At 53.1% G+C, this 12,944-nt stretch overlaps 1 protein-coding gene across 1 annotated transcript in view; it reads right to left on the bottom strand.

Annotated features, from left to right (window-relative positions):
- Positions 1–12,689, bottom strand: part of Padi2 (peptidyl arginine deiminase 2) — a 40,078-nt gene extending 27,389 nt beyond the window's left edge. The window contains exons 1-3 of the mRNA XM_020168869.2: positions 12,487–12,689; positions 2,379–2,562; positions 1,006–1,078 (exon numbers count right to left, since the gene is read on the bottom strand). Of these exons, the coding sequence (XP_020024458.1) occupies positions 1,006–1,078; positions 2,379–2,562; positions 12,487–12,578 (349 nt within the window). The 5' untranslated portion in view covers positions 12,579–12,689. The remainder of the gene's footprint in view (positions 1–1,005; positions 1,079–2,378; positions 2,563–12,486) is intronic.
- Between the last annotated feature and the right edge of the window lie 255 nt (positions 12,690–12,944).

The raw sequence follows: 12,944 nt of genomic DNA, 5'->3' as shown, positions 1-12,944 counted from the left end.
ATCTGTAAAATGGGGATAACAACAGTGCTGATCCCAGGAAGAGGATCCAGGAAGATGTTTAGTATTGGAGCCTGGCACACTGTCATGCTCAGTAAATGCCTGGGGTTAATCAGCTTCCTTTCCCTCCTCTTCCTCAAAGCACCCAGCCCAATCCTAGGCACAGTGCAGTTGTGCAATAAATAGGAGACAGAGTTAGTGTTTTTAGAAAGCACTCACACAGAGTTGGTGCTCAGTGTCCCTTCCCCTGCTGTGTGGTGACTCTGTCAACATTAAGCCAAGGCTGGACAGACAAAGTGACCCTCTGCAATGACCTTTTGGCTCAAATACACTAGGATTGGACAGTAAAATAAAGTAAGGTCTCATCTTCAGCACAGCCCAGTGACTGAAGGGTCAGAAGATCAGAACCCTGGTGCTGTTCAGCTCGTACTGTGGGTCTGAGACCCAAGGCAGAGATTTTTGGGGCAATAGTAAGCACCTGGAAGGGGTTATCTTGAGTTCTGGACTCAACATGCCATGGGGTTGCTGTGTGACTTTCCTAGCTTCTCTGAGCCTCACCATTCTTATGGAGCAAATACAGAGCTTGGAATAGGTGAATTAAGGACCCAGAGTTGGGCCTGGGGAGGGAAAGGGGGTATCACGGACAGGGGGAAGGAACGAGGGCCTGGGGAGGGAAAGGGGGTATCACGGACAGGGGGAAGGAACCTCGTTTCTTCTCCAGGCTGGAGGGGAGAGATGGGGGAGGGTCAGTCTTTCCTCTTACTTCTCTGTGGCCCAGAGAATCTGTGAAGGGTACCCTGGCATTGGATGAGTCCCTGACAGACTAGGGCACATCTCCTTTTGCAGGCAACCCCCCTCACACCCAGAATGGAAGGACCAGACACAGTGTGCACCCACTTTACCCCTTCACAGGCCTGCGTTGTTCAGAAGCAGCTCTAGGTGCCAGGTCTGCAGCGCTGGGAGCTACCCAGTGCCCCACCTGGGGCAAAGGCACACAGGCCAACTCACCGATGGCTGTGAGGAAGAGCCCAGCCTGGTCGATGGGGGCGCTCCCCTCCTTGTCATAGTAGTTGACGGTGACCTTGGTGGGGGCACATTGGGACAGAGAGAAGGGCAGAGATCACTGGTCATAGCAGGAAAACCTGGAGTAACCACGCCCCCAGTTCACAGCCTGTCCAGCGCCCCTGTCTTCCAGGAATCGCTCCTGGGCTGTTGGGCTGCTTCTCCCAGATAATCAAGCAGAGCGTGGTCAGGGTGCCCGGCATAGCGTGGGTGCACTCTGCTCCTGCTGAGCCTCAGGGGACAGTGCTGAGACTGTTTCCTTGGATGATGCTCAGTGCTGTCACCGAGATGGGGCACTGAGTTCATAGTGAGAGAGCCCAGTGAGGGGACTGTAGCTGTGGCTTCCCCACCTGGGCGAGTTGCTTCACCCTGTGTGTGCTCAGCACCCCACTTTACAGACAGTGAGACCTGGGGTGCTGTGGCTGTAACTGCCAACCATTCTGTAGTTCTGAGCACCTGACCTCTCCATCACTCAGCAGGCCACACTTACCCATAATTCCACAGTCCAATGCAGGAGTCATTGTACTGTGGCCTCTGAGCCCTTGAAAGGTGGCTAGCCTGCGCTGAGACACGCTGTACTGTAACTCCAACTGGGTATGCAAAAAAACCCCAAACCCCAAAAAACAAAAAACCTACCTTGTTAATTTCTTATAATGATGGCATGTCAAAATGAGAATGTTTTGATATTTGGGATTAAGCAAAATATATTATGAAAATTAATTTTACCTCTTTTTTCTTTATTTGTTTTTCAGCACTGGGATTTGAACTCAGGGCTTTGCACTTGCTAGGCAGGTGCTCTCACTTATGCCATGCCCAGCTCTTTTTCGCTTTAGTTATTTTTTTCAGGTGGGGGTCTTGTTTTTGTCCAGGACCAGTCTCAGACTCCAGTCCTCTTACTTGTGCCTTCCGGGGAGCTGGGATTGTAGACATGCACCACAACTCCTGGTTCTTTTTTTTTTTTTTTTTTTTTTTTTTTTTGCAGTACTGAGGTTTGAACTCAGGGTTTCATGCTTGCTAAATAGGCACCCTACCACTTGAACCATTCCACTAACCCTTTTTTATTTTGGTGTTTTTGAGATAGGATCGCTTGAACTATTTGTCTGGGGCTGGCTTCGAAGTGTGATCTCCTGAGTAGCTCAGATTACAGTTGTCAGCCACGGGCCCCAGGTTCTTTTTTGCTTTTTAAATGTGGCTTCTAGTCAACTAGAAAGGACACATGTGGCTTGTGCTGTGTCTTTTGGACAGGCTGGTGTAACACTCTCACTCTCCCCCCCCACCCCATGACTCCAGAATGGCACTGGGTCCCCTTGCCATGGCACCTTGTCACTGCTGGCCTCAGTGCTGGCTTTGCCCATGGTGAGCCTCAGTGTAGTGCTGGGCGAGAGGGACCAACGCTGTTTGCCATTGGTGGCCACCTCCTCTGTCTCCCCATCGCGTACCACCTCTACTTGCACTCCCTCCGAGTGCTTCAGGCTGAAGGTTTGGGCCCCAGCTGGGGCTGCGCTGTAAGGAGAGAGGACAGAGGGTCAGGGAGGAGCTTGGGATAGGGATGAGGGGCCTCAGGAGGGGATTCCTGGAGGCGTGAGGCTGCAAGGCCCTCCCAGGCCATCTGCTCTGGACTATCCCAAAAGGCCCAGCTATATTGTGACCACCTAATAGTGAATAGGGCACTTTTTAAAACAGGGTCTCACTATGTAGCCTGGCTGGCCTCCAACTCAAGATCCTCCTACCTTAACCTTCTGAGGGCTGGGATTATAAGTATATACCACGGTGCCTGGTTTAGGGCCTGAATTTTTTGACAATACTGGGATTTGAACTCAGGACCTTGCATTTGCTAGGCAGGTGCTGTATCATTTGAGCCAAACCCCTATCCCTTTTTGCTTATTTTTTTTTTTTTGTGGCAGTACTGGTGTTTGAACTCAGGGCCTCACACTTGCTAGGCAGGCATTCTATCACTTGAGCCATTCTACCGGCTGTTTTGTGTTGGGTATTTTTCAAGATAGGGTCTCTCAAACTGTTTGCCTGGGCTGCCTTCAAACCATGACCCTCCTGATCTCTACCTCCTGAATAGCTAGGATTACAGGCATGAGCCACTGGCTCCCAATTAAACTTGGATCCTTTTGACTGCTGCCTCTCAAATCATTGGGATTGCAGGCATAAGCCACCATGCCTGGGCAGGAGCTGAATTCTTAAAGCTTTGTGTCTCTGGTGATGTGACCAGCTTTGGGAGCACACGGGCAGGGTGGATGACTGAGGTCCATATGGAGGGATGAATTTGCTCCAAAGACAGAGCTGGGCCTACAACCTTGTCTCCCCATGCAGTGTCACTGAGCAGGCACTGTGTTGTCACAGGGATGGAGTCCAGAAACCGTGTCCTAAGAAGGCAGGGTAGGGTGACTCTGACTCCGAGGTCCTTTGGCCTGGAATTTTCCACTGCTGAGAGTCATTCTGTGGGGCGCAGGGATGCCTTTCCATTGAAAGGGAATTCTGAAAAGCTACCGAGACTTTAGGGCAGGAGAACTAACTGCTTCTATCTCGCTGCCTGGACTGAAGTTCGTGTCCTCCCAACCCCACTGTGGTGGCACTCAGAGACATGGCTTTCAGGAGGAAGTAAGCTTACATGAGGCCATTGGGTGGGGTTCTAATCCAATAGGATTGGTGGCCAAAGAAGAAGGAGGAGGAAGAGAAGAAGAAGAAAGAAGGGTAAAGAGGGAGAGAGAGAAGGGGAGAGGGGGAGAGAGGGGAGATGGGAGACAGTGGAGACAGGAGAGAGGGAGAGAGGAGAGAGGAGAGAGAAGAGGGAGAGAGCGAGAGAGATATCCTCTTCCCAGGGACACACAGAGGAAAGGCCATGGTGTCAAGGTGGCCCCCTGAGAACAGAGAAGGCCCTTGCTAGCACATGACAAGGCAGGCAGCCGGGTCACACCTTCCAGTCTCCAGACGGAGGACGTGGATGTGTTTTTAAAGCTGCCAGTCTATGGTTTGGTTATAGCAGCCGGAGCTAAACAAGTCACTGGTTTAAGGGCAGGTAACAGGGAGGCCGGGGGAGGAAGGTACTGACAGTTCTGCTAAGTCCAGTCCACTCTGAAAGTTCCTAAAGTCCACAGAGGGCTCAGGGAGATCAAGGAAGGATTCTCACGGATCTGCGACTTAGAAAGACTTAGGTACAAGAGTGTCTCAAAGACACAGCTGCTGCCCTGCCAGCCTGAGACTGTGAGCTCTGCACCTCTTAGCTGTGGTCAGGTATCAGAATCCCCAGGGCTGCTGGTTAAATTTCCATGCAAGCAAGCAAGCAAAGGAAAAGAAAGAACTGCCATAGGGGCTTCTGGCAAGGACTCCAGTCTGGCACTGGAGGAGACAGCGGACAGGGGGAGGCAGCCCATGCCTGATGTTGGCAGCAGAGCTGGAAAAAGGAGCTCCCAGCCCTTCTGTTTCTTGTCCCTCTGCCCCTTTCCCAAGTCCTTAGCTATCAGCGGACACTAGACTGATAGGAGGCTGGTCATTTGTTGGCTGTGACTAGCTGCCCACCATCCATATCCGTCATTAGTTGAGGCACAGGGTCTAGGCAAAAGCCATGGATGGGGGATGTATGTGTGGGAGATCACAGACTTGATGGTGCATGTGTGGGGATGGGGGTGGTTAAGTATGTCCCTTGTGCCTTCTGAGGTCCCCTTGCCAGTGCATAAGACACAGGGTGACACCCACTCCTGCCCACACCCCCTATCTTATTCCTTTCAGGGCAGGGGCCTCATTTTAATTTGCGGTATTGCCACTTGGTGGCAATCCTCCTGTGGATTGTGGGTCTCCCGAGGGCAGGGTCCCACCTCCATCCTTGTCCTTCAGAGCCTAGTGCAGGCTGGGTACATCACACACAGCCAGTCAAGAGGGTGGACTGAGCAGGCTACACTTGAGGCGCAGGTGTAAGAGAAAACTTAGGTTTATTAAACCACACACTCTCTCTCTCTTTTATATTCCCCCTGAGGTACTAAGGATTGAATTCCTGAGTTCAAATCACTTGAGCCACACACAGTTCCAGTTCTTTTTGCTTTACTTGTTTTTTGAATAGGATCTGTGTGTCCCCCTGGGGCTGGCTTGGACTGCGATCCTCTTATTTACGCCTCCCTTATAGCTGAGGTGACAGGTGGGCACCACCATGCCCAGCTTATTGGTTAAGATGTGGTCTCACTATCATTTTTCCCAGGCTTGCCTGGAACCACAATTCTCCCCTTCTCTGCCTCCAAAGTAGCTAGGATTACAGGCATGAGCCAAGTGTCTGGCCAAATTCAGTCTCTTTTTATAGCAACTGATAAAGCCCTTTATGGTTAGGCTATAAAACATCCATTGTAAATAAAGTTATTAGAAAACTGTGAGTCAGTTTAAAGAAGTGTGAACAGTGTTACGGGTGGAATATGGTTTTGGCAAACATGGTAACAGTCTGCAAATCATGGACTTTGGTCATCTAGTGCAACTTCTTGCTTTGCCCATCAACTTCTGGGTGGCCTTGGGCAGTTGGCTCTCCCTCTCTGAATCACTGAGTGTTAAGTGGGAAGGTAGGACCAGGCCAGAGGGGCAGGCTCTAGGCAAAGGACAGGGAGGGAGCTTGGAGAGCAGTGACCTGCTGGACTCCTGCACTGCCAGAGCCACTGCTACTTCGCCTGGTTCCATCTACCCAGCTTCTGTGCACAGTCTACTTGGAAAAGATGCTTTATAAAGACTCCCAAGAGGTGATCTCTTAGGACCTTGACTTAGTCACTGTAATGATGCTTCCTGCCTGACTTCATTCCTCTGGGCCACTGAGAAACCAGAGGAGGCCCCAGAGGGTCCAGAGGGTTAACGCCTAGCTCACATCAGAGCTCCAGGGCCCCCTGCCCACCTACAGCCCAGCATCAGCTCTGCTCAGAGCTGAGCAAACAGCTATTCTTGGAGCAGCCCTGGCAGAAGTAACAAAGGCACCTATTGTCCCTCTGCAGATCCTGTTGGCTGCCTTCCTTCCCAGGAAGATCCTCTTAGAATCCCCTGCAGAAACCCGAGAACTGGGGACCGTGGGCAGCTTGGGGTCCCTGGGGGCTGCAGGGAGGGGCCCAGGACAGTATTGAGGAGCAGGGCTGAGGGTGGTTATGACCTCCCTGCTTATTGGAAAGAGGCTAAAGACAGCATGGACAGAAGGAAAAGCTGCCAGTCCCTGGAATCCTGTGTGCATCGTGTCTCAGTGTCCAGGACATAGCTATGCTGTATGTATGCTTTGGCAATAAATAAATGAATGAACCTTCCCTTCTTGGCTTTCCAAACTGTACAGCCAGAGTGATGTTTTAAAAACAGAAATCGGCTCACTTGCTTGCTCTGGAATATTCCATGGCTCCCTAGTGCCCACTCACTGTGCAGTTTTGCACATGTTATTCCTTCGACCTGAAATGCTCTTCCTTGAATTCTCTGCCTGGCAGATGCCCATCCCTCCCTGAAGACCCAACTCAGTAGCTTTGCACCCATGTTACATCCCCTTGTGACTTCTTGAAAGTAGGGAGTTGTACAGCCACACAGTAAGTGTAAATGTTTGCTGGAGGACAGGCTGGAAGAGGAGGGCTTACCCATGTGGTCACTCAGTCACTCAACACATTTTTACTGAGTATTTTTCACATGCCAGGCATAGGTCTACGGCTGGGGGTAGACTGGTGGGAAAGAAAACGTGTCCCTAGGCCAATGGAGCTTATATTCTAGTGGAAGAGACAGACTTTCAGTGGGCTACACAATTCACTGGGTGATCATAGGTATGATCACTGCTATAGAGTATAGCGGGTAGTTCGGGGGTGAGTGCTTGCCTAGCGTGTGTAAGGCCCTGGGTTTGATCCCCAGCACTTAAAATAAAAGTGTAGCATGCCATGAGGCCTGGGTTTGGGGTTCATCGAGAAAATCCCTGAGGAAGTGGCATTTGCTCCCAAGTCAAAACTTTCTACTCTAAGGAATGAATTAAACCAGTGGACCTTGAGTTTGAGCTCTGGGATGCTGAAGCTATGGGTCCAGGCCACAGTTTGGGAACCAGTGAACTGGACAAAAGGCCAGGGGAGGGGAGGACAAGGGCAGTGGTAGTCCAAGGCATGTGCATCCCAAGGCAGTCGAAGGGGGTGAGTCAGGGGAGGCTGTAGGGAGGGGGGAGGTCCTGGATCATGGGGAGCCTGCCCTTCTCCTGAGGGTGGAGGGAAGTCACCCAAGGCTCCTTAGCAGGGAGGCCTGGTCACCCAGCACTGCAGAAGCTCACCCAGAGCAAAGGGTGGGAATGGGTTTCAGAAGAAAAACAGCAGAAGTGGAAGGGACAAGTGAGCAGTGACAGTAGCTGCTCAGGTGAGCTGTAACAGTGGTTTGGGACAAGATGGCGGCCATGGAAATGGAGAGAAATGGACAGGTAGCTGGTGTCACTTGGGACATCTGTGCAGCCCCTCCAATGCTATGTGCTTCGGGGATCTGCCCAGCCTTTCTGGTCTTCGCTCAGTCACTGAGGAAGGTCACTGGCTTAGCAGGGGTTGGGAGGCTCACCCAGCCCCAGCCTCCTGGGTATGAAGTGCCTGCCCCTGGCTGACACCTGGCTGTCTCGGCTTGTCCATCTGGCCTGGGCCTCGTTAACACCAGCCGGGGCTCCTCCCCAGAGTGACCCCAGCTCCTGGCAGCCTGGGTGTGACATCCTGTCCTCCAGTCGTTGGAGGAATCATGCGTGCCTGCCTATGGACAGAGAGAAAGGGAGGGAGGCGAGGCCCGGTAGGACGAGCTCAGTCCAGGCCTCATACATTACATCTGGTGCTTGGTATGGTGACGGCCAGCATCCTTAGGGTGGGCACTTGTCCTGGGCAGGATTACTGGAAGCAAACGATGATTTCTGACTTAGCCCAGCCTCCTCCTCCACCTGATTGCCCCAGCAGCTGCTCTCGCTAGGCGGCATACCTCTGTTTAGGGATGAGACAATCTAATGTATGACCACTCCCTCCCTCAGAAACCTTCAATGACTCCCTACTACCTCCAGAACAAAGTCCAGCACCTTAACAATTCCTTCAAAGTCTGAGTTCCAGCTCACTGACCCCCTAGCCTTACACTCAAGGACACCGAATACCATCCCTCCCATGTACCCCACTTTCCTACCACGTATATTTGCTCCCATGGGGCATGTCTTGGGCGCCTTGTTTATCTTTCTAGACCTAGCTCAGTTGCCACCTCTTCCAGGAAGCCTTCCCCACTCCCAACAGCCAGAACACAGCTCTCCCTCCCTTTTCGGGTACCTGACACTAGCAAGTTTTCAACATTTCTCTTCTGTGAGAGTTAAGAACGTGCTGCTGGCAGGAACCATGTGTTACCACGACTGGATTCAATGATACAATAAATCCAATACTGGACTGGAGGTGTGGCTCAAGTGGTAGAGTGTCTGCTTTGCAAGCAACTGCTTTACAACACAAAGCCATGAGTTCAAATCCCAGTCCCACAAAAAAAAAATCAGAACTTTTCGCCCACCCATCACAATAAAGGACACACACACACACACACACACAAAACCCCAATATTAATTCACAGCAGCCACTCACTGAGTGTTTAGTATATGTCAGACCCTTGGCCAACACACTCTCCATCCATCCTTTCCATCCTAATTTATAGATGAGCACTCTGAGGCCCACAGAGGGGAGCACTTGCTCCAAATAAACCCCAGAGCCCATCATGGCAGAGCCGAGGGTCTAAGCTCCCTCCCTGGGAGAAGCCAGGTATAAGTCTTCCTCATAGTTCTCTGGTCAGGGCCCAGGTGGAGAGCAGAGGCAAGGTTCAAGCAGGCTCAGGAGAGGACCAAGTAGGGGTTTTTAGGAGCTTCCAGAGCCCCCCATTTATTTTGCAGGTGGGGATCACAGGCCCAGAGAGGCAACACCCAAGATTGGCTTCCCATCCTGGGTTCTCAGATGAGTAACTGGGATAACAGTGTGAGCCTGTTTAAGCCCCTGGGTATAGGGTTTGGTGTGGCTGAGCAGAGGGCTTCCTCCAAACACCAGTCTTCCTGACCATGCTTTTTTTTTCTTTTCGTTGTTTTGAGACAGAATCTTGATATATACCTCAGGCTGGCTTTGAACTTCTGACTCTCCTGCCTCAGCTTCCCAAGTGCTGGGGTTACAAGCATGAACCACCATGCCTGGCTTCTCCCCCACAATTTCACAGGCATGCCAGGTCAGCCTGGGGGGTGAGCCCCTGTCACTGTTTCCATTCTGACTCAGAGCCCTGGTCAGCAAGTTCTTAGGGACCCCAACTATGCAGGGAACTGTGGACTTGGCATACAGGGTTTCAGGTCCCTCCTAGGGCTCTCCTACCCAGGACACCAGCCTGAAACCGGAGCCCTGGAGCGCTCCTTGGCACGGCCTTCTGTTTAGGGCTGAGAGCGCTGGGTGTTGTTGTAATTTATGGGGCCACGGGACCTGGCCTGAATTCCTCCCTCCGTCATTCTCTCAGGTCAAGCACAGCTCTGCCAAGCTTGGCTGTATGTCCTCGACCTTCCACAGGTCCTTGAGGTTGGAGCGGGGGGAGCTCGGCAGGTCTGCATGTTATCAATGCTACATCCATTCATTCATCACTCAACTCACTGCCCTTCATGGCTGAGGGAGGAGAGGGAGCAAGGAGGAACTCAAGCCTAAAATGCAAGTCCCAGGAAGGCACCTGGCAGGGAGGTGCTCCCTCACCATTGACCAGCTGTGCCATTTTGCGTTCCAGGGGTGTCTATGCTTTTAGTGCCCACAAGACGTAGGTGGCAGGGGTAAAATCCACCCAGGACACTCCACATCAAGCCTGAATCAGCCCCAGTGAAGTAGCAGAACACAGAGGAGGATGTGTGGGCAAGGCATACCTAAAAGATAAGTGATTTGAGACTAGTAGAAGGAAGCAACAAGTATTTTTAACAACAATCACAAAGTACATTCTCTAGAAAAAAAAGTCCAAAAAAGTTCTACTTCCTTCTTTCTGTGTATCTACTCATAGCTTGCTGGAATGTGACTGAGTGTTAGGCCACCACACTCGGTTCTCTTTTTTAAAAATGTGAACTATTAGAACATTTGAAATGACAACTGTGAACTGGGCGCCAATGGCTCATGCCTATACTCCTAGCTACTCTGGACGCTGAGATTTAGAGGATTGCAGTTTGAGGCTATCCTGAGGGGAGGGAGTGGGGAAGCGGATGAGTTTGTGAGATTCTATAACCAATAGCTGAGTGTAGTGAATGCACCTGTCATCACAAGCTATGTGGGAGGCTGAGACCAGGAGGATCATGGTTCGAGGTCAGCCTGGGCAAAAAAGTTTGCAAGACCCCATCTCAACAGAAAAAAGCTAGGCGTGGTAGTACAAGCACGTCATCCTAGTAACAGCAGGAAGCCTAAAATAGGAGGCTCACAGTCCAGGCTGGCCTGGGCAAAAAGTGAGATCCTGTCTCCAGAATAACCAGAGCAAATAGGGCTGGAGGCATGGCTCAAGCAGTAGAGCACCTGCCTTGCAAGCATGAAACTGGGGTTCAAACTCCAGTATTGCCAATAAATGAATGAACGAATAAGTAACTAAATAAATAAAATGACAACTGTGGCCCAGCTTGAGTTCGTTTGGACAATGCTGGTGTGGATGGTACTGACTCTCTGGGTGGTGGGCAACCCTCAAGTGCAGGTGGCTATGGCTGGTGTCTTGAGGAAGGACAAAGAGAACTGTCACACCTCTGCCCCTGCTAAAGGGAGGGTGAGTTGGCACCTGCCCAAACTCCTGTCCCACTGGGCTGGGCCTCTCTCTGCCAGCACCAGACAAGGGCAGGGGCTTCAGTACAGTCCTTCTTTTGCTCCCCAATCCCACTGTGGGCACCATGCCAGTCTCTCGGACAGCACCCAAAGTGCCTGGGCAAACAGGTGGGTATGGTGACAGCTGTAGCTTAGAGACCTGAGTGACCTGGCTCTCAGCCCACTCTCTGGCAGTACCCAGTACTGGGGGCAGAAAAGGAAGGGGCATTCTGCCAGGTCACTGGCACCTGGATCACCCTCCACTGCTGTTTTATGACCCTCAGAGACCACCCAGTTTGCCTCCGAGGTTTACAGGTGGGACCACTGAGGCCCAAGCCCAGGCAAGGCAGAGACTGGGACTGAGGCCAGGGGAAGAGGAGCAGACAGAGGCCTTGGTTCTGGGGCTCAGTGGTGTCAGCATGGCCAGTGCCTGCTGTGGAGGCACGTGGCTGGATAGCTGGGCAAGGCCACAGGAACTGAAGGAGAGAGAGGGCTGGCAGGGTGTGGGGGAGACACAGGAGTGGGCTTTAGAGGGGAGCTGGGCGAGGCAGGGTGCTCCAGATGTCAGGGTGATTTGGGAGCAATAAGGCCCAGAGAGCTAGGGGACCCACCCAGAGCACCAACGTAGGGCCCACCTCAGTACTTCCTGCTGCTCCTCCTAGCACTAAGTTCTTCCCCCCATTGAGGGGGGGACACTTCAAATGCTTCGAATAGAAGCAGCCTATCCAACTCCAGCACGATCCCACAGGGTACTCGCCCTACCCCTTTACTCACTCCAGTCACACCTTCCCCAAGCCCCATCCCACACACTAGGGGAGATGGACCATAGCACTTGGCAGTGTCACTGGGGCTGGGGGGTGGTGGTAGGGCCCTACCCTACAGTGCTGCTGTCTCTAAAGTCCTGTACTCCCCAAACTTGTGAACAGAGAGGAGAGGAGGGGATAGGATCCTGAATATGGGGTTCTCTCAAAGGCCCCACCTCTGCACCCAGAGTCCCAGGATCTCAGCAGGTGGAACTTGGTCCTTCTCTGATCCCAAGGTGAAGTTAGGGAAGGCACTTGGGGACATGGAGCTCACAGCCAGTGCCTGTGGACAGGCAACTACCAGCAGCCCCCGGAGGGTGAAATTTGAGCCCCAGCAACCCCCAGGGCCAGATTCCACCCTGGGACAGATCCCCTCTGGTCCTGCTCTTTCCCCAGAAAATCTCCCAGAAATTCTGTTGAGTTGGGTGTGGGAAACCAGAGTGCAGGCTGGGCTGGGGTGGGCCAAGAGGGCCTGAGGGAAAGTGAAGGAGTGAATGGTAGAGAAGCCGAGGTGCCACGGAAGAGGGACTTGAGAAGTTCAGTCCGTGGAAAGACTGGGGTGAAGGAGAGGGGCTTTGGATGGGGATAGTAAATGCAGGTGGGGCTGACCCTGCTTCATAGTGTCGGGGAGGGTGGGGGTGGAAGGCTAAAGATTCCATAGAGGCTGACACAGGGTTTGGGGGTTGTCAGGTTTCTGGGATCCCCTGGGTATCCGGTTTCTGAGCCCCCCCACCCCCCAGTTGAGGGGCACCTGGGGCAGGAGTCAGGCTGTCCGCGTCCGGGAGTCTGGGGAAGGTCTGAGGTTTCTGGCCGAACCCGCAGTCGAAGCGGGTTCTGGGGCCCGCGCGGTGCCGACTCACCTGAAGACATCGGTCCAGAGTTGCGTGCCCAGCACGTACACCGCCTCGACGCGGCTCCCGTACTGCAGCCGCACGGTCCGCTCGCGCAGCATCTTCCCCGCCTGCAGTGCTGGCCTGGTCGGTGCGCTCGTCCTGGGTGGCCTGGAGCACCTGTCGCAGGTGAGCCCGCTGCAGCCGCCTGCGCCCTCCGCTGTGCAGCGAGCGACCTTATTCTGCGGCCGGAGGGCGGGGCATGGGCGGGACCGCCCGCCGCACTCCTCTCGCTGTGGGCCGCTGGCCCGTCCGTCAAGCGTGGCTCCGCCCTCGCCAGGTCGCCACGCCCACCCCCGTGGTCAGGGTGAGTTGCAAGTAGTTTTGTCTGTTCTGTTTGGTTTGCTTCTTCTTCCATTCAACAAACCCTGTCTCCCCTCCGGACCCCGCCCCCCCCCCCCAGCCTAGTAGGGCAGAAAATGCAAACG

This window comes from Castor canadensis, chromosome 7 (assembly GCF_047511655.1).
Source record: "Castor canadensis chromosome 7, mCasCan1.hap1v2, whole genome shotgun sequence".
NCBI classification, from domain to species: Eukaryota; Metazoa; Chordata; class Mammalia; order Rodentia; family Castoridae; genus Castor; species Castor canadensis.
This window is presented reverse-complemented; position numbering and strand designations above follow the sequence as displayed.